This window comes from Sphaeramia orbicularis, chromosome 2, assembly GCF_902148855.1.
Source record: "Sphaeramia orbicularis chromosome 2, fSphaOr1.1, whole genome shotgun sequence".
NCBI classification, from domain to species: Eukaryota; Metazoa; Chordata; class Actinopteri; order Kurtiformes; family Apogonidae; genus Sphaeramia; species Sphaeramia orbicularis.
In genome coordinates this window covers 2,653,491-2,675,620 of record NC_043958.1, presented here as the reverse complement: position 1 = coordinate 2,675,620, position 22,130 = coordinate 2,653,491, and the positions used below count along the sequence as shown (strand labels likewise).

General features: G+C 34.9%; 2 protein-coding genes across 2 annotated transcripts in view; both read left to right on the top strand.

Moving 5' to 3' along the window:
* LOC115431961 (NACHT, LRR and PYD domains-containing protein 3-like) overlaps window positions 1-2,048 on the top strand; it is a 592,418-nt gene extending 590,370 nt beyond the window's left edge. Inside the window, exons 10-11 of the mRNA XM_030152699.1 lie at window positions 167-213; window positions 1,285-2,048. Of these exons, the coding sequence (XP_030008559.1) occupies window positions 167-213; window positions 1,285-1,943 (706 nt within the window). The 3' untranslated portion in view covers window positions 1,944-2,048. The remainder of the gene's footprint in view (window positions 1-166; window positions 214-1,284) is intronic.
* A 3,029-nt stretch (window positions 2,049-5,077) lies between these two features.
* On the top strand, window positions 5,078-21,357 carry ccdc14 (coiled-coil domain containing 14). The gene is made up of 11 exons (XM_030153205.1): window positions 5,078-5,216; window positions 6,820-6,875; window positions 9,766-9,841; window positions 10,532-10,601; window positions 10,790-10,885; window positions 12,090-12,455; window positions 13,090-13,186; window positions 14,338-14,420; window positions 14,738-14,881; window positions 18,024-18,126; window positions 20,849-21,357. Exons 1-11 carry the CDS (start codon window positions 5,193-5,195, stop codon window positions 21,237-21,239), a joined length of 1,506 nt encoding a protein of 501 aa, XP_030009065.1. The 5' UTR covers window positions 5,078-5,192; the 3' UTR covers window positions 21,240-21,357.
* Window positions 21,358-22,130: the final 773 nt, after the last annotated feature.

Below are 22,130 nucleotides of genomic sequence, written 5' to 3'. Positions count from 1 at the left end.
CATCCTGGACTGAAGTTCCAGACCACGGTCACAGACCCAGACCTTCAATAAGGGACTAACAGGAACCATGGACTGGATGTGAACAGAAAAGCTGGAGTGGGTCACAGTGATGTCATGTCCATGTTTAATGCTGCTCTGACCCCCCCCCCCCCCCCCCCCCTTTCAGGTTGGAGCCCAGTGGAGTCCGATGGTTGAGACCAGGTCTGAGGAAGTGTAAGTGGATTTACATTGGATTAAAGATGAAACCCAACCTGTTATGTGGACCTGCCAACCTACTATTAGTGAAGGTCCACAGTCAGTGAGTGTGTGTGCAGCTGTAAACACTCAGCTGTGGGTCATAGTGGGTGGATGAACCAGTGGTCCAGTGGTTAGAGCTGGATGGACCCTTGGATCCATGTCACCCCCTACTCTGTGTCCCAGGGTTAGAGTTTCATCCACTGTCACTGTCCAAGACAGAAAAGAGCCCAAAAGGATGAAAAACCAGTAGATTTAGTTCAAGATGAAGCAGGTTGAACTGAAACGAACCAGTTCCTTTAATAAACATTTATGATCTGCTCTAATTTCATGAGTCAGTGGATAGATTTGAATTCATCCATTAGATTCAACAGCAGGAACTAAACCTAAATGTGAACAAACATCATTCAAACATATTCACTGAGGACTGAGGCAGAGTTACAGGTTATTGATCAGAGACAAGAATAGAAGAGAAAAGAGAAAGAACAGCTGAGAATAGGTTTGAATAAACATGAACAGAACCTCCTCATGTTGGTTCTGACAAATCTGATCCATGTGACAAAGACCACAGATAAAGACATTGAATCTGTGTTTGGATTTGACTGTATTTCACTGATATCCATTAGTTCATGTGACTTTAGTTGTGTTTGTAGTTAACGTTAGTGTCAAACTGCATCAGTTTCATCAAAACCTTCAACAGTCTGTGCTGAACTATAGAACTGGACTAAAACCAGGAACAAAAACTACTTTCACAAAGAACAGAAGGAAAACCAAGGTCTATAGAAAGGATTTATATAAAACACAAACATGAACATCAGTGACTCTCCTGTTTTCATTCCTTTAATTGGTTTATTTGTGAAAATAGAAACAACAGATCCATGAATAAAACACTGGGTTTATCTGTTATTGATCATTATTGTCATTAGTAAGAATCACACCTGATCCATCCATCAATAACGTCTAATGTTACCCAGGGATGTGATCAGACTGTCAATCAGCTGATCACTGATCAATAACTGCAGCTGTTTTGTGTTTTCTTCTGTCCATCAGATTTCTGTGAACTCAGCCTGGATCCAAACACAGTGAACACATACCTCAAACTGTCTGAAAACAACAAGAAGGTGGAACGAGTGATGCAGGTTCAGTCATATCCTGATCATCAGGACAGATTTGAGTACTGGCCTCAGCTGATGTGTTCAACTGGTCTGACTGGTCGCTGTTACTGGGAGGTCCAGTGGAGTGGACGGGTTTATATAGCAGTGACTTACAGAGGAATCAGGAGGAAAGGATACAGTGGAGAGTGTGGGTTTGGAGAAAATGATCAGTCCTGGAGTCTGTACTGTGATATAGGTGGTTACAAGTTCTGGAATAATAACAGATACACAGACCTCCCTACGTGGCGCCTCGCCTACAACCCCTTCCCCTTTCTCCCCTCCTTCCTCTCCCCCTCCTCCTTCCGCTCCTCCTCCCCCTTCCTCTTCTCCTCCTCCTCCTCCTCCTCCTCCTCCTCCTCCTCCTCCTCCTCCTTCTCCTCCTCTGGTACAGTCTCAGTGTATGTGGACCATCCTGCTGGATCTGTGTCCTTCTTCAGAGTCTCCTCTGACAAACTGACCCACATCTACACCTGCAAAACCACATTCACTGAACCACTGTTTGGAGGATTTGGACTGGAGACACAGGGATCCACAGTGTGTCTGTGTGGTGTGTAGATGTGTTTGTGTAGTTGTGTTTTTGTAGTCGTGTTTGTGTAGTTGTGTTTGTGTATCTGTGTAGGTGTGTTTATGTTGTTGTGTACTTGTGTTTGTGTATTTGTGTAGTTGTATTTGTGTATCTGTGTAGTTGTGTTTATGTTGTTGTGTAGTTGTGTTTGTGTATTTGTGTAGTTGTGTTTGTTTATTTGTGTAGTTGTGTTTATGTTGTGTAGTTGTGTTTGTGTATTTGTGTAGTTGTATTTGTGTTTGTGTATTGTGTATTTGTGTTTGTGTGTCTTTGTAGTTGTGTTTGTATTGTTGTGTAGTTGTAGTTGTGTTTGTGTATTTGTGTAGTTGTTTCTGTATTTGTGTAGTTGTATTGATGTAGTCATGTTTGCGTATCTGTGTAGTTGTATTGATGTAGTTGTGTTTGTGTATTTATGTAGTTGTTTTTGTATATTTGTGTAGTTGTGTTTGTGTTGTGTTTGTGTATTTGTGTTTATATATCTTTGTAGTTGTGTTTGTGTTGTTGTGTAGTTTTGTATTTGTGTAGTTGTATTGATGTACTTGTGTTTCTGTATTTGCGTTTGTGTACTTCTGTAATTGTTTGTGTATTTGTGTAGTTGTAGTTGTGTTTGGATATTTGTGTAGTTTTTGTGTATCTTTGTAGTTGTGTTTGTGTATTTATGTAGATGTGTATGTGTATTTCGTTAGTTTTATTAGTGTAGTTGTGTTTGTGTAGTTGTAGTTGTGTTTGTGTATTTGTGTAGTTGTAGTTGTGTTTATGTATTTGTGTTTGTGTATTTGTGTAGTGCTGTGTATTTGTGTAATGGTGGTGCGTGTGTTCATGGTGTCAGATGTGTGCGTCTGCGGTAAACTTCATCCATCTTTATTATTACTATTATCTTGTATATTTCCTATATTTTCTTCATTCTACTTGTTTTACTTTCATTTATTTAAAGTCTGACACATTCGTTGTTGTCATTTATTTTTGTCAAAACGTCTTTTTACAACAAGCATCGAGTCCAAACTGTGTTTTTGGATTTTTCACTGTAAAAACTGGAAATAAAAGTTAAATATGACAGTTATAGTAAAACACAGTGTTTGTGGAGTCATTCAATAGGAAAAAAACACAGAAAAATGTCATATTTTCTCCTAAATGATAGAAATGTAAATGTTTAACTTACAGAGTAAATGTAGTAAAATGTATGAAATCTCAGGTTCAGTTGATCTGATGGAACAGTTGGTTTTAAACTGAAGTGAATAAATAATGAAATGGCGCCATCTTTGGTTCAAATGGAGGAACTACGTGTATGTTCCTTTCCAACCATCACCATCTGTGGAGTTTGACTTCAACATTCACTGAAATTCATCATGTGAAACTTCATGTGAGATCTGATCAAATGTTACAGCTCTGCTCTAAAAACTAGTTTAGTTGATTTATTCAAGTTTGTTTCTTTTGTCTGGATTATTGACATCATATTTTCATGAAAACAGTGTTTATTAATAATCAAATGCATGTAAATATTGTCATTAACTCCAGTGAAGAGTTCATATGTGCACTGGTTGAAACATGTGAATGCAGTTTAAGAAGTGGATGAATGGGATTAAAGTGGGTTTGAATTCGACAGTTTAACACATATTGCACTAATTGTTTAGTGACGTAGAACACATTTTGAATAAATTTGGAACATTGTCAGAAATTTCAATTTTAAAACTCATACTATAGCCCAGGGGTGTCAAACATGCGGCCCGGGGGCCAAATCCGGCCTGTGGGATGAATTTGTGAAATACAAAAATTACACTGAAAATATTAAAAATCAAGTATGTTAAAATAATTTTAGGTCAGTTAATTCTAAAGTGGATCAGAGCAGTAAAATACTATCATAATAAACTATAAATAATGAAAACTGCAACTTTGCCTCTTTGTTTTAGTGTAAAAAAATTAAAATTACACAAAAATGTTCACATTTACAGACTAGTCTTTCGCAAAAAAAGTGAATATCTGAAATGTCTTAAGAGAAGTATGTGGAATTTTAATAATATTCTCCCTGTTATTTAATGTTTGGTGTGTTTGTAGATCCACTGGGATCTCTAAGTTGTGATTCACATGTATAGATGATAAACTAAGGCCTAATATTGTTAACATTGCACTTATTTTACTAAAGATTTTTCAGGTTGTTCATATTTGTTCATGTTATGTTCAAGTACAATTCGTAGATTTTAATTACAGAATTTTAAGTGTATTTTTGCGTGTATAGTAGGATATGTAAGCATATTTAAGTGTAGTTTTGCGTGTATAGTAGGATATGTAAGCATATTTAAGTGTAGTTTTGCGTGTATTGTAGGATATTTAAGCATAATTAAGTGTATTTTTTGCATGTATTGTAGGATTTTTGAGCATAATTAAGTGTATTTTTTATTTTACAGAATTTTCAGACCATTTTCATGACAGAATTTACTTTTTTCACTCAAAAGTTCTTATCCTATTGTTTATATTACTTCACTGGTCCGGCCCACTTTAGATCATATTAAGCTGGATGTGGCCCCTGAAATAAAATGAGTTTGACACCCCTGCTATAGTCTTACCATTTGACCACTGGGGGCGCTGATGACCGTTGGAATAAATGTTTCAAACACTTTCACAATTCTACAAATTCACTTATAAACTTTTCCAGATCCTTAAAATGACCTTTAACAGTTACTTTAAGGCCATTTAACCGTTTATGTCGACAGTCGTCCACACCCAGTGGTTAAATGATGCAGATGTACTATGTGTTTCAAAAATGTAGTGTAAAAAAAACAACAAATTAATGAAAACAATTAAATGATATTATGAGTTTAAATTTAATGTGTGGCAAATCCGTGAGCGTTGTTGATTTATTATTTTTTTTTGTGTGTCTTTTGTTCTTGTCTCTTCTTTCTATTAATGTATCAGGTGAATGTATTTTTTTTTAAATTATTATTTATTTATTTATTGTTTAGATTGCATGTGTAAGAATTACTAATGAAACTTTCTAATGAATTAAAAAAAAACAAAAAAAAAAAAAAACAAAAAAAAAACGGCCTGACCAAAACTTCCGGTCTCATGTCACAGAGCTTAACGCTGATTGGTCCACCCGCTGGGTTAAACCGGATGTTGTCCAGACAAATGGCCGATGGGTAAAATATTTGAAAACAGTTGGTGCTAGAAATGTCGCCGACGAATTCTGCGTCAAATGCGAAGTTTGGTTTGAAGAAATCTGTGTTCTGTGGCTGTTAGCTGACATGAAAGGAACAGTCAAACGGAAGGTACGGTTCTGAGTATCTGTGGAGACGTGTGGTTAATATTGGAGTTAAAAAAACAGTCCGAAATGGCGGCGTTTAATATCTGATACACGACATATAACACCTGAAAACAATTATCAAATCACACTATTTGACTTTTAGACGTTTAAAGTATGAAGTAATTGTGTCTTTTCTGTTATTTTTCTGCCAGAGACTAGTAAGTATGTTCTTTATTTCAGTTTTAAACCCATGTAAACGGGCTACAAACATAATGACAATGTTTTGAAAAACTTCCACCTGTGACCAAAAGCATTTACTGATCTAAACTGTTTAATACCTGTTATTCCATTAATCCTGTCAATACATGTAAATAATTGGTGTAAAATTCATTTTGTCATCTTTTCACATTAGGTTTATGTTTAGTTTACTGAAAAAGTCACACAAATTTACAAAATATGAGATAACGTGGAAAAAAAAAAAATCAACACAAATGAACTCAAAGTAGGATGGAATAAAATGAACAAACACAAATACGAAAATCTACAAAATATGAAATAATGTGGAAAAAAATAACAAAAATGGACTAAAAATAGAATGGAATAAGCAACAGAATGAACAAAAACAGCCATAGGTATCAATAAAATGAACAAACACAAATATGAAAATTTATAAAATGTGAAATAACGTGGAAAAAAATCAACAAAAATGGACTAAAAGTAGGATGGAATAAGCAACAGAATTAAAAAAAGAAAAAACAGCCATAGGTATCAATAAAATGAACAAACACGAATATGAAAATTTACAAAATACAAAATAATGTGGAAAAAATCAACAAAAATGGACTAAAAGTAGGATGGAATCAGCAACAGAATGAACAAAAACAGCCATAGGTATCAATAAAATGAACAAACATGAATCTGAAAATCTACAAAATAATAAAGTTGTGGAAAATTAGCAACAAAATTAACATAAACATATAAAATAATAAATAAAACGAACACGTGTATAAAAATGATAAATGACAGTGGATGGACACGTGGTTTATGTTCAGTTTCGGGTATGTTTTGCTGTAAATGTCGTTTTCTTCAGTTTTCTCCATTTTGATAAAATAACCTTTGAATCTGAGCTTTAATGAATGTTTACATGATCGGTGAATTACATGATTTACACTGAAAAAATACAAAATACTGGAGAATATTATAATAAATTATGATAAAGCACGAAGAAAAGGTTAAATGTAGAATAAAAACATGAATTTGAACGTCACCACAAAAATAGTTCTAGGTATTTAATGGTTAAAGATTCAGTGTGTAATATTGATTATTGATATATTTCGCAGTTTTTCTCAATTTTGATAACATAAGCTTTGCATGTATTCTGACCTTTTATGAACATCTACATGATCAGTTAATTAAATGTAGGAAAATACATGATTTACGCTAAAAAAGTGTGGCTTGTGAGAATAATATTTCTTACATCTACTTAAGTTTTGATATTTATACAAAGAGCTGGTCATTATACTTAATATATAGGCTGTGGTTTTGTGCTTTTTGTATGTTAAATATTTTTGATAAGGCATGGATTCATTTGTTCGAAATGTTTGTGTTGTTGTGGTTATGAATGACAGGTGCTGACATCTGGGAGGCTGAGTGGAGGGGTCAAAGTTCAACCAGTCAGGAGGAAGTGAGTTCACCAGCGTCTCCTTCTGCTGTCACCGTACAGCTGAGGTCGACTCTTTGTAGAAATGGAATTTTTTTGCCAGTATCAGTTGTTGAAGTATCCTCCCGACACTCAGCGATGCATTTTTGTCATCTGTAGGAGACAAGGGTTTCACAGATTTACTAAAGGAACACTGTCCACTGCAAAAGATAATCCATAAAAACACTGAAAAAAAATTATCTGAAAAAACTCTTGATCATCCAGTTTTTACAGAAGAAGATTAGGGCCACTGGGAAAAAAATAAAAATGAAGGTCCAATATATATTTTTTTAAATTATTATTATTATTATTATTCTGAGAAAAAAGTCAGAATTCTGAGGTTAAAGTCAGAGTTCTTAGAAAGAAAAGGCAGAATTCTGACCTTTTTCTCAGAATTTTGACTTCTTTTTTCTTCAGACTTCTTTTTTTCAGAATTCTGACTTTAATCTTGGAATTCTTAGATATTTATACAAAGAGCCGGTCGTTACACTTAGAATTCTGACTTTAATCTCTGACTTTAATCTCAGAATTCTGACTTTTTTTCCTCAGAATTTTGACTTTTTTTCCCTTCAGAATTCTGACTTTTTTTCTCAGAATCATTTTATATATATATATATATATATATATATATATATATATATATATATATATATATATATATGTATATGTGTGTGTGTGTGTGTGTGTATATGTATATGTGTATATACATATATATATATTAGGCCTGTAACGGTACACAAAATTTTCGGTTCGGTACGTTTTCGGTTTTCAAAGCCACGGTTCGGTTTTTTTCGGTTCGGTACGGGAAGAAAGAAAACCCCTCAAAATGTCTTTAATACATTTATGAATTTTTTTAACATTTTTCCCCCAATTTTTGGACACAATAGAATATAGAAAAACAGGAATAATATAATTCTGCTGCTATAAATCAAATGGAAAATAAAATAAATTATTAATATGACTAAATGTATTTTAAACATTAGTATTGCACTTTTCTCTGACAGGTAGTTTTGAACAAACAAGAAAAATCTAATCACAGTTCTGTCAGTTCACAATCTGCAGAAAAATATCAGCAAAAAAATTCTGCATGAAGTTCAACATCAACAGGAGGGTAAACTGGTATTCTGTTTAAACAAACTGAAGAGCAACATTGACAACAAACTGAACCAAATTATTTATTTTAGGACAGAGAATAAATTGTTTAGGACACTGTGTGTGTGTGTGTGTGTGTGTGTGTGTGTGTGTGTGTGTGTGTGTGTGTGTGTGTGTGTGTGTGTGTGTGTGTGTGTGTGTGTGTGTGTTTGAGTGTGCGCGCGCATGGAACGTACGATTTGTCTGGGGGATGGTTTGTTTGTTGTTTTTTTGTTTTGTTTTTTTTGGTCGGAGCCGGGGGGTGGGGGGGTGCGGTCCGGTCCATAACTAACGTAACTAACGCTGGCGTGAAACGAAAGTGAAACTTTATTTTTATATACTGTCAGTGGCCAACTCCGAGTTTTATTCCTCTGTTAGAGAGAGAGAGAGAGAGAGAGAGAGAGAGAGAGAGAGGGGGAGAGAGAGTGTGTGTTTTAGAACTACCGTAGTTCCTAGGGGCCAAACAACGTCCGTCTTATTAACGTCTCTTTCCTCGTTGTTGTCTTTCACCGGGACCTGAAGTGATCCAAACTGTACTGATGGTGGAGGGTCTTCAGTCTCTTCCTTCCAGGTTCACATCATATTTGTTTTTTTTGTTTTGTTTTGTTTGTTTTTTTTACCTTATATCAGCTGCTATTTGGTATTTTGGGTCAATGTGCGTGTCCTTTAATATGTCCGTGTGAAACTTGCGCGGATTTAAAGTTCCGCATTAAACGACATCTTTCGTTCCTTTTTCTTTTTGTCAACATACTGTTCCGTTTCGGTACAGCTGTGTGCCGAACCGAACAGGTGTGTACCGAAACGGTTCGGTACGTGTACCGTTACAGGCCTAATATATATATATATATATATATATATATATATATATATATATATATATATATATATATATATATATATATATAGGACCTTGATTTTTTTTTTTTCCCAGAGGCCCTAATCCTCTTCTGTAGGTTTTCAATCCAGATAATTATTTAATATAAACAGAAGCTAAAATTTTTACTTTCTTGGTCTCAGGAGGATCTAAAAATCACAACACAACCACTGACAAAATAAACGCCAAAAGCAAATTATAAACAACAAAACCCCCCGAAAGGAAACGTGTCCTGTTATTCAAAAGAAATGCTTACATTTTATTTGTGTTATTTTGACGTCTGAAAAGGAGCAGGAGGAAATAACAAAGCTACAGAAAACTACTTAATGCGAAAATGAAAAACAAGTTATTTACAATTGTACAAAAAAACATTGTGTTGTTCCTGAGGTGCAGATGCTACATTAAGTGTAGATTGTTAATTTGAAAGTAGCACATACAATAACTGTGATGCAAATTAGTGACATGAGGCATAATTGTCATAATATTTTAGTGCATTTTTTTTCCTTTGTAGGGGAAAAGAATTTCACAGTTTTACTTTAAAAAAAAAAAAAAAAGAAGAAGCAGAAAACAATAAACAAACTCTGTCCACTGTAAAGGACATTCCATTAAAAACAAATACAAAATGGATCTGAAAAAACTCAATTGAGACAATTATTTATCATTAAAAAAAGCCATAACTTTTATTTTCTTGGGTGTCAGGAGGATCTAATAGGTTTAGAGTTTGTCTTTAATTTACGACAGAAACATGGGAAAGTTCTGGCACATGTAGAATCACAATATTTACATCACTGCCAAATCGTTGGACTGTGCTGAAAATAATAATAATAATAATAATAATAATAATAATAATAATAATAATTGTTCTGTTAGAGGGACTGATGATCCAGGAGCAGCAGGACGCCCTGAACTATCGTACTCTTTATATTCGACTGACTCTGAAGACCAGGTAAGGAACCGACCAGATCCACAACAACACAACCCCACCTATTTTTAAGGTTTTTTCTTTAATTAATTTTTTTCTGTAATTTAAATGTTTTATTTTATTTTTTATTATGATTGTTATTATATTTTTAAATTATTTTTTAAGTGTCTTTATTTATATATTATTTAAAAAAAAAGAATAAAAAGAATCAGATCTATTTCATGAGGCTCTTCCTTAAATTTGTGAGTAAAAAAGAAAACTGAAACATGCTAAATGTACAAATATGGTACATGTCAGACAAACACTCTAATTTCTACGTGTAAACTCTGGCAGTTGTGTTGTATTTTTAACTCATGCTGATCGTCTGGATGTGGTTTTCGAGGTTTTGTGTTCTGTTTCCTGTTACCTGAGGCCTGTTTCCTGGCTCTGCTGGTGTCAAGGACAGATTCGTTATGAAAACATGACCATAATTTTTTTCATTTTTCGTATTTTTAAACTTTTACCTAATTTTTTCTTGTCCTTCTAGTAATATTTTAAATCTAAAATTAAACCATAAATAACCTTTTTTCCCCCCAACATTTTTATTTTAAATTCCTCTTTTTACTTAATTTAACGTTTAATGTGATAGTTACTGATAACTACGGGTATGAAAAAGTCTGAATGTCATTCTTCTAGTATTGATCTGCCTTTTAAAGTCATGCTTTCTGTCTTAAGGTCATTACTCTGCATAAAGGCCTGGACCGCTGTGCTGCTTTGCTCAACGGTATTTTAGAGGCTGAGGCAGGTCAGGACACTTTCTGAATTATATTAAATGGAGAAACCAGTCGTTTAAAACCTGAACTAGTGAATTAACTAAATGAATAACTGTGTTTGGAGACGAGGAACCAACAGTAAATGATGCAAATGTTATAGTCCTTTAAATAATGATGATATGGAGTAAATGAACTGATGGAGAATAACTGTTTTTTGCAGTCGATCGTCCTCAGACGGTGAAGGATGGATCTGCTAAACCCAGGTCCACCTCGTCAGTCGGAAAGAAAACCACAAAGAAACAAATACCAAAGAAAGGTAGAAACAAAACCAATGAACCACACAACGAAATACACACATTCTACATCTGTCATCAGTAGAGGTGTGTACTGGCAAGAATCTACCGATACAATACAAATCACAATACTAGGATCACAATTCGTTATATCACGATATATCATGATACTGTTAAAAAAGCAATTTAAAAAAATATATATATATTTCCTTGAAGAATTGAATTACACCTGAAATCTGCACAAATACTAAACACATTTTTATTTGATCACAACAAGATCGAATGCTCTATCACAAAATGTTCCTGTGTTCAAACTGAAATTCTGTTTTACAGACATTCCAGTTTAAGATCCTGTTCAAATGTTTATATTCTATTAGTTCAAAACTAACATCAGAACAGTATTTTTGTGCAATCCCAACAAAGGAAATAATATTATTTAATAAAAGAGTGTTAAATAATAATAAATACGATATAAACAAAAAAGAAAAACAAAAAAACCCAAAAATGAACCTCCACAATATCTGCATTTGAATAAATACCTAAAAATATCGATACAGTACTTTTTAATATTGATACAGTATCGTGAAATTAAATGTCGTGATATATTGCAGAACCGATATTTTCTTACACCCCTAGTTGTCAGTAAAATACACAGATCAGCAACAAAAAAAATGCAGTTGAAGTCAAAACCCAAGAAAAAGAAGTTTAAAACATCAATAAAAAGTAAAAAATGTAATAAAAAGAAGTTGAATATTCAGTAAAAAGAAGTTAAAATACTATAAAAACAATTTGTTTAAAACCGCAAAAAATTCAAAAAACCTTGTAAAAAGAAATTAAAAATTCAGTAAAAAAAGCATAACACCTAATTAAAAGAAGTTTAAAACTTAATCAAAAAATTTAAACCCTGATCAAAAAGAAGTTTAAAACCTGCTAAAAAGAAGTTTGAAACCTAATAAAAAAGTAGTTTAAAACTTAATAAGAAGTTTAAAACCTACTAAAAAAGTACTTTGAAGCCAAATAAAAAAATAAATTTAAAACCCTTTAAAAAATCCAGTAAAAAGAGTTTTAAAAGTGACTAAAATGAAGTTAAAAACCCGATGAAACATGTTTAAAAACTATGAAATTTGCTTGTAGTGAAATGGCGTAGAAGGAGCCTGTCCTCTTTAGTTGGTCCTCATGTCTAGTTTTGCTTAATTCTGATTGGTTGCCTTTTACCTTTGACCCCAGACCAGAAGCCCCATAGTGGACCAGGTAGACCCAGACCCAGACCTGGACCACATCAGTCCAGTCCAGCTCCACACACCGGAGTCAAGCTTCATCTGTCCAAAAAACAACGCCATGACCTGCAGTTGTCAAAAAGCCAAATATCGGAGCCCCGCCCCCCACCCACTAGCCCCACCTCCCTACCCCAGGCCCCTCCCACCCCTCAGGGGGCTGTAGGGCCCTCAGATCGGCACCAGGACGAATGTGGACGACCGACAGAACTGTGTGAGACGGCGCATGGCGGTGGACAGGTGGACGCTGTAGAGACGGATCGGAAACTGGAGACGGTTCAACGTCTGATGGATGAACTCCGAGCTCTGATTGGACGAGGTGAGCACCGTCCACAGAAAAGACCATTTAGAGCAGCAGCCAATCAGACTGAAACCATTTACATGCACAATTAAACACCATCAGTATCTGATTTCAGAGGAAATGATTTATTTCAAGAAAAAAAAAAAGATTTACAAACAACAAAATAACAAATAAAGAGTTTATAAAAAAAGGTCAAGATAAAAAAACTCGAATGAAAAATATTATAACTGAACAAAACTCAATTAACAGACTCGAACACTGAACCTGTTTACATTTGCACTAAAACTCTTATTCTAGAGTTATCCAATTATTATTGATCATGTCAACAGTATAATCTGGTCTGTTTTATCAGATAACAGCAGTAATCTGATTATGAGTAATCTGATTAAAACACCAAGGTCCTCATGCATGTATACAGGTTACTCTGATTTATTTAGTTCTGTTACATCTGTACAAACAGAGGTGACGTAGCACTGTTAATGTGAAGACTCCACAAACCAGATAATGATCAGAGTTTTAGTGTGTACATAAACTGGTGCAGTGTTAACGTAAATTTCCATCACAGCTGAATGAACCTGATCAGCTGATTACGTCAGATTAAGTGAAATTCCTTCTGTTGGATTTAAGTTAAATGTCGTTTGTGTTTGTGCAGACAGCATTGTCGAAACTCTCCTTGATCATCTGGAACTGGCTGTGTCTGCGTCAAATCATGAACTACAACTGCACAACCACGACAAACAAACACACAGGTGACGCACAAACACACAGGTAACACACAGGTAACACACAAACACGCAGGTAACACACAAACACACAGGTAACGCACAAACACACAGGTAACACACAGGTAACACACAAACACGCAGGTAACACACAAACACACAGGTAACGCACAAACACACAGGTAACACACAGGTAACACACAAACACGCAGGTAACACACAGGTAACACACAAACACGCAGGTAACGCACAAACACACAGGTAACGCACAAACACACAGGTAACGCACAAACACACAGGTAACACACAAACACGCAGGTAACACACAGGTAACACATAAACAAACAGGTAACACACAGGTAACGCACAAACACGCAGGTAACACACAGGTAACACATAAACAAACAGGTAACACGCAGGTAACGCACAAACACGCAGGTAACGCACAAACAAACAGGTAACGCACAAACAAACAGGTAACGCACAAACAAACAGGTAACGCACAAACATGCTGGTAACACACAAACGGGTAACACACAAACACACAGGTAACGCACAAACATGCTGGTAACACACAAACGGGTAACACACAAACACACAGGTAAAATTGTTATCTTTGTTTCCAAAATGCCTCACATGTTTTTTAAATTAATTTCTCTCAACACTGATTCTTTTATTCAGTGATTTATGATTATGTAAATAAAAGTAAAATTATGTAAATAATAATTTTCTGCCATAACTAACCATCTTTTTTCTTCACATTTCACTGAGGAAGAAAAATCTACCATTAAACTTTAAGGAAATATAGATGTTTATAAACGAAATGGACATAAATATTGGGACACGTCATGTCTACAGCTGTAAGATGTCCTGTTCATGAGGATTAGAGATAAAAACATTAAATAAAAAACATCTCCGAGGCATTTTGGAAGCAAAGGTAATAATTTAAACCAACACCTGAATTCAAGGTGTCCCAATACTTGTGTCCACATATTGTACATTAATCCCAGCTCCTGTTTGTGGATTTAAACTGATGAATAAAACATCTTTAGTCTCATTTTCCAGCTTCTATGACACTAAATACTCAGAAGTTCAGTCACATCTGGAGTTTTTTTTTTTCTAATCTGGACTAGTGTGAGTGACAGTTGTGTGTGATGTGGTAAGTGTGTGTTTTACAGGAATGCGATGCTTCTGAGAGAACAGTTAAAGACGATGGATTTAGACAAAGAGCAGAGAACACAGAATCTACAGGAGTCAAACGGTGAGAACCTTCAGTTTAAACATCAGTCACATTGTATTTATTTGGTGACCCAGACCACATCAGTCCAGTGTGTTTTCAGAATATTCTGTGGTAGTTGGTTATTTTTTTCCTTAAACATGATTGAGTTTTAGTATTAAGTCTGTGTTTTTAAGTAAATAATGAATGAAATGTACTTTTCTATTTATTATCCCCCGGTTTTTGTAACTTAAAAATAAAAGAACGTAAGAATAGATGAAACTGTATGTTGGTAAGAGCCCAGTGCAGGTTTGTGTACCGTTGTCATGACGACGACGTCTGGGTATGTTCTGCGTCGTCAGTGACGGTTCTCCGTGACGAACTGGCCGCCGCTCGGTGCGAACTCCACCGGCTCAGAGACGACGTGACAGAACTACGGAAAGACCTGAAGGACACACAGAACCGACTGACGGACAGAGAGACGGACAACCGGCTCCTGAGGACAGGTCTGGACGTCCACGCTGACCGACGACGGTCCAGACACCGAGAGTCCAGTCCACATGTTTGGGTTTTTATTTCACTGCAGTCACTTGTGTAGTTTTACAAATGCACACGTTTCAGCTTTTTAATTCACAAAGATTCGGGTTGATTTTTCTGAAAACCTTTTAGATCAGGGCTCTCAAACTCATGTTCTTTCAGGTTCCACATTCAGCCTGATATGATCTGCAGTGGGCCGGAGCACTAAAATAATAACAGAATAACCTATGAATAATGACAACTCCAAATTTTTGTCTTTGTTTTAGTGCAAACACCCCCCTCCCATAAATACTGACTTTTATAAGGTATTCAAACAAAAAACGTGAATAACCTGAAAAAACTGAAATTTCTTAAGAAAAATAAGTGCAATTTTAACAATATCATGCCTCAGTTTATCATTTATACATGTGCATTATGGATCAAATTGTTAAAATTGTGCTTAATTTTCTTTAGACATTTCAGGTTGTCCATATTTGTTCAGGTTATTCACATTTTATTGTTACAGGATAGTTTGTAAATGTGAGTATTTTCATAATTTAATGCTATTTTTTGCACTAAAACAAAGGCAAAAATTTGAAGTTGTCATTATTTATTGGCATAATGTAATATTTTTTTTTACATCAAACTGAAAAGAAAATATGGAGTCATTACTTTTTGGAGGTTATTATACTGCTATTTTACTGTAGATCGTATTGGTTCTGAATATTGAACCTGAACTAAAATGAGTTCGACGGCTTTGACTGTGGGATTTTTGTACTTTGCAAATTCATCCCATGGGCTGGATTGGAACTTTTGGTGGGCCGCATTTGGACCCTGGGACGCATGTTTGAAACCCCTGCTTTAGAATCTGCACCAGAAATCACCGGAGTCTGTTTACACAACCATAAAAATCCAAAACCTGTTAATAATCAAATAACTGTAATAATCAGATCTGATGCGTTTTTATGCACTTCAGAAATAATTTAACACTTCAGTAGAAAATGGAAGTGAATGTAAAATTGTCACTTCCATTTTCCACTGTATCCTTTTTTTCCCCTCGTGCAGATGTCACCTGTATACATGCATGAAGACATCAGAGTATTGGGAACAAATCCACGTGTGTTAATCTGATTATAATTAATCCTATTACTATTGTTATCTGATAAAACAGATCAGCGTATACTGTTTACATCAGGGGTTTCAAACATGCGGCCTGGGGGCCAAATGCGGCCCACCAAATGTTCCAATCCAGCCCCTGGGATGAATTAACAAAGTGCAAAAATCCCACAGTCGAGGCTGTTGAATTTGTTTTAGTTCAGGTTCCACATACAGATCAATATGATCTCCAGTGAAATAATGGCATAATAACCTACAGAGTATAATGACTCCATATTTTCTCCTCGGTTTGATGCGGAAAAAAAAATCTTACATTATGCCTATAAATAATGACAACTTAAAATTTTTGTCTTGGTTTTAGTGCAAAAAATAACATTAAGTTGTGAAAATATTTACATTTACAAACTATCCTGTAACAATAACACAGGAATAACCTGAACAAATATGAACAACCTGAAATATCTAAAGAAAATTAAGCACAATTTTAACTATTTTCTTCCTGTTCCTAAGTGTTTAGTGTCTTTGTAGATCCGATCCATAATGCACATGTAGAAATGATAAATTGAGGCAGAATATTGTTAAAATTACACTTATTTTTCTTAAGAAATTTCAGTTTTTTTCAGGTTATTCACATCTTTTTTGTTTGGATAGTTTATAAAAGTAAGTATTTTCATAATTTAATGGGTTTTTTTGTACTAAAACAAAGACAACAATTTGGAGTTGTCATTATTTATAGGTTATGTTATTATTTTTCTGGTCTGGCCCACTGGAGGTCATATCGGGCTGAATGTGGGACCTGAAAGAACATGAGTTTGAGGGCCCTGATCTACATGATCAGTAATAATCTGATAACTCTACAAAACAGGTAATGATCAGAGTTTTAGTGTGGATGTAAACAGACTCAGATTTATAATCATTTCAGGAGAAGAGGTAAAAAAAAAAGTCTTATTCCAAATTTATTGGCACCAGCATTGTTAAACATGTATAACTAGGAACCCGTCCCCCCCCCGATCACCACCAAAGTGTAATCATTTGTTCCTTGTGCCAGTGTCAACATTTCCTGAAATTTTCATCCAAATCCATCCATAACTTTTTAAGTTATCTTGCTGACAGACAAACAAACAAACAAAAAAGCCCCCATGTCCTGTTTTTAGGACCAGTTTCATAGAAGCATCCGTATGCCAGGCTGCAAAAATATGTAATCCAATTTTTATTTAGAATATCGCAGAAGAAAAAAAGTGTGTGTTTCTTGCATCAAAAAACATGGTTTGTTTACCTTACAAACATGGCAGTTAAAATATGATAGTTATTGAGTATTTGGTATTTTTGTTTACACCTCAAGTTGATGAAAAAATGTTAAAAACAAGCCATATTAAAAATAGATTATGTGCAGATTATGTGCTTTTGGTGATTAGAAGGACCTCTGTGGGTGGGACTAAATGAGTCACAGTACTTAAAGGTCCGGGTGGTCTTTGTGGGTTAACGTTGGGTTTCCTGTTCAATCATGAAGACAAATAACACATAATATGATAAAACTAAATGTAACATGATGCAACACTTTTATTTGGAGAAAATCAAATTTTCACTAAAAGATAATGTAAAGTTATTTTATTCAATTTGGCAGCCCTTTATAGATTACTTTAATGTTAAGTAAGTAGACAGACCTCCCCCCTTTTTTTTGTGTGTATGTGTACATGTGAGTGCGGGTGTAATGTTCTTGTTCTGACACACATATGGGATACTATATGACTTTTTTATATTGTAATTGTTCTAATTTAAATTAAAAGAGTTAAAAAAACAAACACACAAACTAAATGTAAAACAACGTAAAATGACAGATTTTTTTTTTTTTTTTTTTACCTGAAGAATGACGTACACATGCTTTTATTTTCATCATCTGAGTCAGTGTTGTCCGAGTGTGTGTGTGAATATAAACCCTGCTTCATGGACAAGTGTACACTGACACACCTCTGAGGTTGTGTTACTAACGGTGTGTTTGTGTGTGTGTGTGTTTAGAGTTGGACAGAACCAGGAAACATCTGCAGGACAGTGTTCACCATCAGTCGCAGCTGTCGATGCTGGTTCAGCAAAGACAGGAGGAGGTTGAAAAGCTCCAGAGGTACCATGAGATGTCACTGTTTTTAACGCTTTCTCAAAGCCACGCCCACCTTTTCTAAACACCTAAGGCACAGGTGTCAAACATGCGGCCTGGGGGCCAAATCCGGCCCGCCAAAGGGTCCAGTCCGGCCCTTGGGATGAATTTGTGAATTGCAAAAATTACACTAAGATATTAACAATCCTTTTAGTTCAGGTTCCACATTCAGACCAATTCAATCTGAAGTGGGCAGGACCAGTAAAATACCATCATAATAATCTATAAATACTCACAAATCCCAATTTCTCTCTTTGTAAATGTAAATATTTTCATGTATATTTAGACTAAAACAAAGTATAATTTCACAAAAAATGTGAATAACCTGAACAAATATGAACATCCTGAAATGTTTTAAGAAAAGCAAGTACAATTTGAACAATATTCTGCCTGGTATTAAATAATGCTTTGTGTATTTTTAGTGATCTGTAAGTTATAATGAACATGTGTAAATGATAAACTGAGGCAGAATATTGTTCAAATTACACTGATTTTTTCAGTTTGCTCATGTTATTCACTTTTTTTTTTTTTTTTAATTGTTGAATTGTTTATTCGCATGTATACACGACAATAAAACACAAAAATAAGAACAGTAAAAGACATGCCAGGGAAGCCAAAAACCAAAGTGGTTTATTGAGGGCCTCCTCAAAGACTTAAAATAAAAAAGTATTTGCAGTGTCTAATAATGATATACAATCATAAGTAAACAAAATTAACTAAATGAAGGAAATAAGTCATAAACAAGTATAACAAAAAATGAATAAATAAAATAAATGAATAAAGAAATACATCGTAAGCAATGCACATAGAAATAAATAAGAATTGACAAAACTATGAAACGCAATTCAGAATGAAACTAATAAGTTAGCTAAGAAAGGTTTGTTTGAAAGGATAGTTTGTAGATGTAAACATTTTCATTGTTTAATTTGACTTTTTTCGCTCTAAAACATAGAGCAAATTTTGGAGTTGACATTATTTATATATTATGTTATTATTTTACTGGTTCGGCCCAAATTCAAGACCAAATTTGGCTGAACGTGGCCCCTGAACTAAAGTGAGTTTGACAGCCCTGGCCTAACGTGTCCAATCCCTCCCATGGGATGAACTAGTGGAATGCAAAACTTACACTGAAGATATTAACAGTCAAGGATGTTAAAGTCATTTAAGTTCAGGTTCCACATTCAGACCAATATGATCTAAAGTAAAATACTATCAAAAATACCTAGGAATAAAACAACTACAAACTACAAAGAGTGGGGTGAAAAAGGAAAATTACATCATGAAAATATTTACATCTGCAAACTATTTAAAAAATCTGAACATCATAAATAACCTGAAATTGCTTAAGAAAATTTAGTGCAATTTTAACACTATTCTGCCTCAGTTTATCATTTTCACATGTTCATTACAACTCGCAGATCACAGTGGATCTACAAATACACAAAACATTTAAGAACAGACAGAATATTGGTACAATTACATTTACTTCTATTAAGACATTTCAGGTTATTCACATTTTTTATTCAAAACCCAATATGATGTCAAGTGGATCAAAATAATAACCTATAAATAATGTTAAAATTGGCCAAAAATTTCAGAAGCATGAACAGCAATAAACAAAGCAAAAAAACATCAACAAATATGAACAGAATGAACAATAACCACAATAAAACATGCACAAAAATGAACAAAAAGTTGAGAAAGGACAGCAGAATTATGTTAAAATTGCACTTAATTCTATGAAGACATTTCAGGTTGTTCATATTTGTTCAGGTCATGCACATTTTAGTTTGTAACGTAAATATTTTCATGTCATTTTCCTTTTTTTTCACTAGTTGTCATTATTTCTAGGTTAATTTGATAGTATTTTGCTTTAGTTCATATTGGTCTGAATATGGAACCTGAACTAAAATGATTTGAACATCTTTGAGTGTTAATATCTTCAGTGTCATTTGTGCATCTCATGGGAGGGTTTGGACTCTTTTGGAGGGGCGGGTTTTGGTCCATGGGCCTTATGTTTGACACCCGTTGTCTGGTATATGTAGACATTTAGATGTTCACAGTTTTCAGTCACCAGTCGCTTTTCCATCGAACATATGCGCAAAAGTTTACCGATATTTACTAAATGTTGAAAAAACAGAAGTGCGTAATGTTTTTTTTCCATTAAATCACAAATGCAATAATTTATTTATTTATAATCACGAGATGACACGAGAAGTCAATCCATAAACATGATGACGAACGTAAATATCTGTTTGAATCTAGAATGCTTGTTACTCCTCTGTCCTGTACGAAATTCAAAAATGATTGGGTTTCCTCATGTGTCCACACATACGGCGCCATGTTTGTTTTAAAACTCTTCTTCATTTTTTGTAACGTCAGTCAACATCCGTTTTTTTTTTTTTTTATTGTATTCATGTGACTCTAGTAGCAGAAAAAGGTCTTTCCATTGCAGTTTTGCATGATATACCAACTGTACTACGCCTGAAAAACCACCTCTTCCCAGCGCTACAGCTTTCAATCAAAAAAACGAGAGTTTGGGCGAAATTGTTGTTTTTCCACTCGGCAAATTTTTATGCTCAGGTCATATTTGTGCAGTTTGAAGGTCAATGGAAAAGCGACGATGTTAGTACGACGTAAGGTTCAGTCGTGTTTGTTTTTCTACTGAAGGAGAACGTGTCTGTTTCAGGGTTCTGCACCTACACCAGTGGGGTCCAACGGGGCCCCCCCAGGACCGCATCCACCAGTATCTGATGTCTCTGGGCCAGCAGGACCCCGCCCACCCTGAGGAGGAGGTGGGCGTGGCTACAGAGACAGACGGACAGAAAGCAGAGGACAAACGGACAGACTCTGCATCGCTCAGACGGTCGTCACGTCCCGATCACGTGGACCAATCACACGGCGAGAAGCGCAGGTCTGTGTCCGAGTGCGACGTCGAGTCTGTAACGTACGACTGGAGCGTCAGGTCAGAGTCGACCTTTGACACCAGGGCGGAGACGGCCTTCAGAGACGGCCTGGCGGCGCTGGACGCCAGCATCGCCAGTCTGCAGAAGACCATCCAGATGGATTTAGTAAGATGACACACACGCACGAGGGTTTAGTTCACACGAGGGTTTGAATGGATGTTCTGAAGGATAGAACGCACTAACGATTATGTGATGCATTTAATATTGGAAATAAAGAACACTATGAAACCAACCCTCAAAGAGTCCAATTAAAATTACACTGAAGATATGAACATTCAAAGATGTTCAAGTCATTTTAGTTCAGGTTCCAAGTACAGACCAACAGGATCTGAAGTAAAATAATAACATAATAACCTAGAAATAATGACAACTACAAACTTAACTCTGGAAATATGGTTGATTTATTACATATTTTATCTGATTAGTTGATTTAATATGAGTAAACCCTGTCGTATCTGTTTCAAAGGGACAAGTGAACATGATTGACCAATTTCAACCTGTTCTTTCATCAAATATTCTGACATTAAAATTACTTTTCAGACATAGATTTGACAACACACCGTCTGAATAGAATAGAATAGTCTGTAGTGTCATTATACACAGGTTGTACATTGAAACTGCAGGTGGTCTGTGCCAGAGACAGTGCACTATACGACCAAATACAGCAGAATAAAATACAGGCATGTATTAGAAAATATATAAAAGTGTGCAGTATGTCCAAATTAGAGATATATAACAAGGTAAAATAAAAAATACATATGTAACCACTCCTTTATTTATAACCACTTTGTGTAAGTAAATAAAGGAGTGGTTATTAAAATGAAATTGCAATAAAATTATGTTAGTTACTTTAAAATGTGATATTAATGTGTTACATTCAAATCTAATCTATTTCATTCGTCCGCACAATGTTCTATACTTCAGCTGTTAAAATTATAATAAGACTTAAGTACCTGATAATTAACCCTCAGGAGTTAGTTTAATTAAGATAAAAACGTCCAATTC

Excerpts from the sequence above, each read along its gene's own strand:
- ccdc14 (XM_030153205.1), top strand. The coding sequence starts at position 5,193 with ATGAAAGGAACAGTCAAACGGAAG. Across the intron at positions 6,876-9,765 it reads GTTCAACCAGTCAGGAGGAA|AGGGACTGATGATCCAGGAG; the intron begins GTGAGTTCACCA and ends TTGTTCTGTTAG. Across the intron at positions 9,842-10,531 it reads CGACTGACTCTGAAGACCAG|GTCATTACTCTGCATAAAGG; the intron begins GTAAGGAACCGA and ends TTCTGTCTTAAG.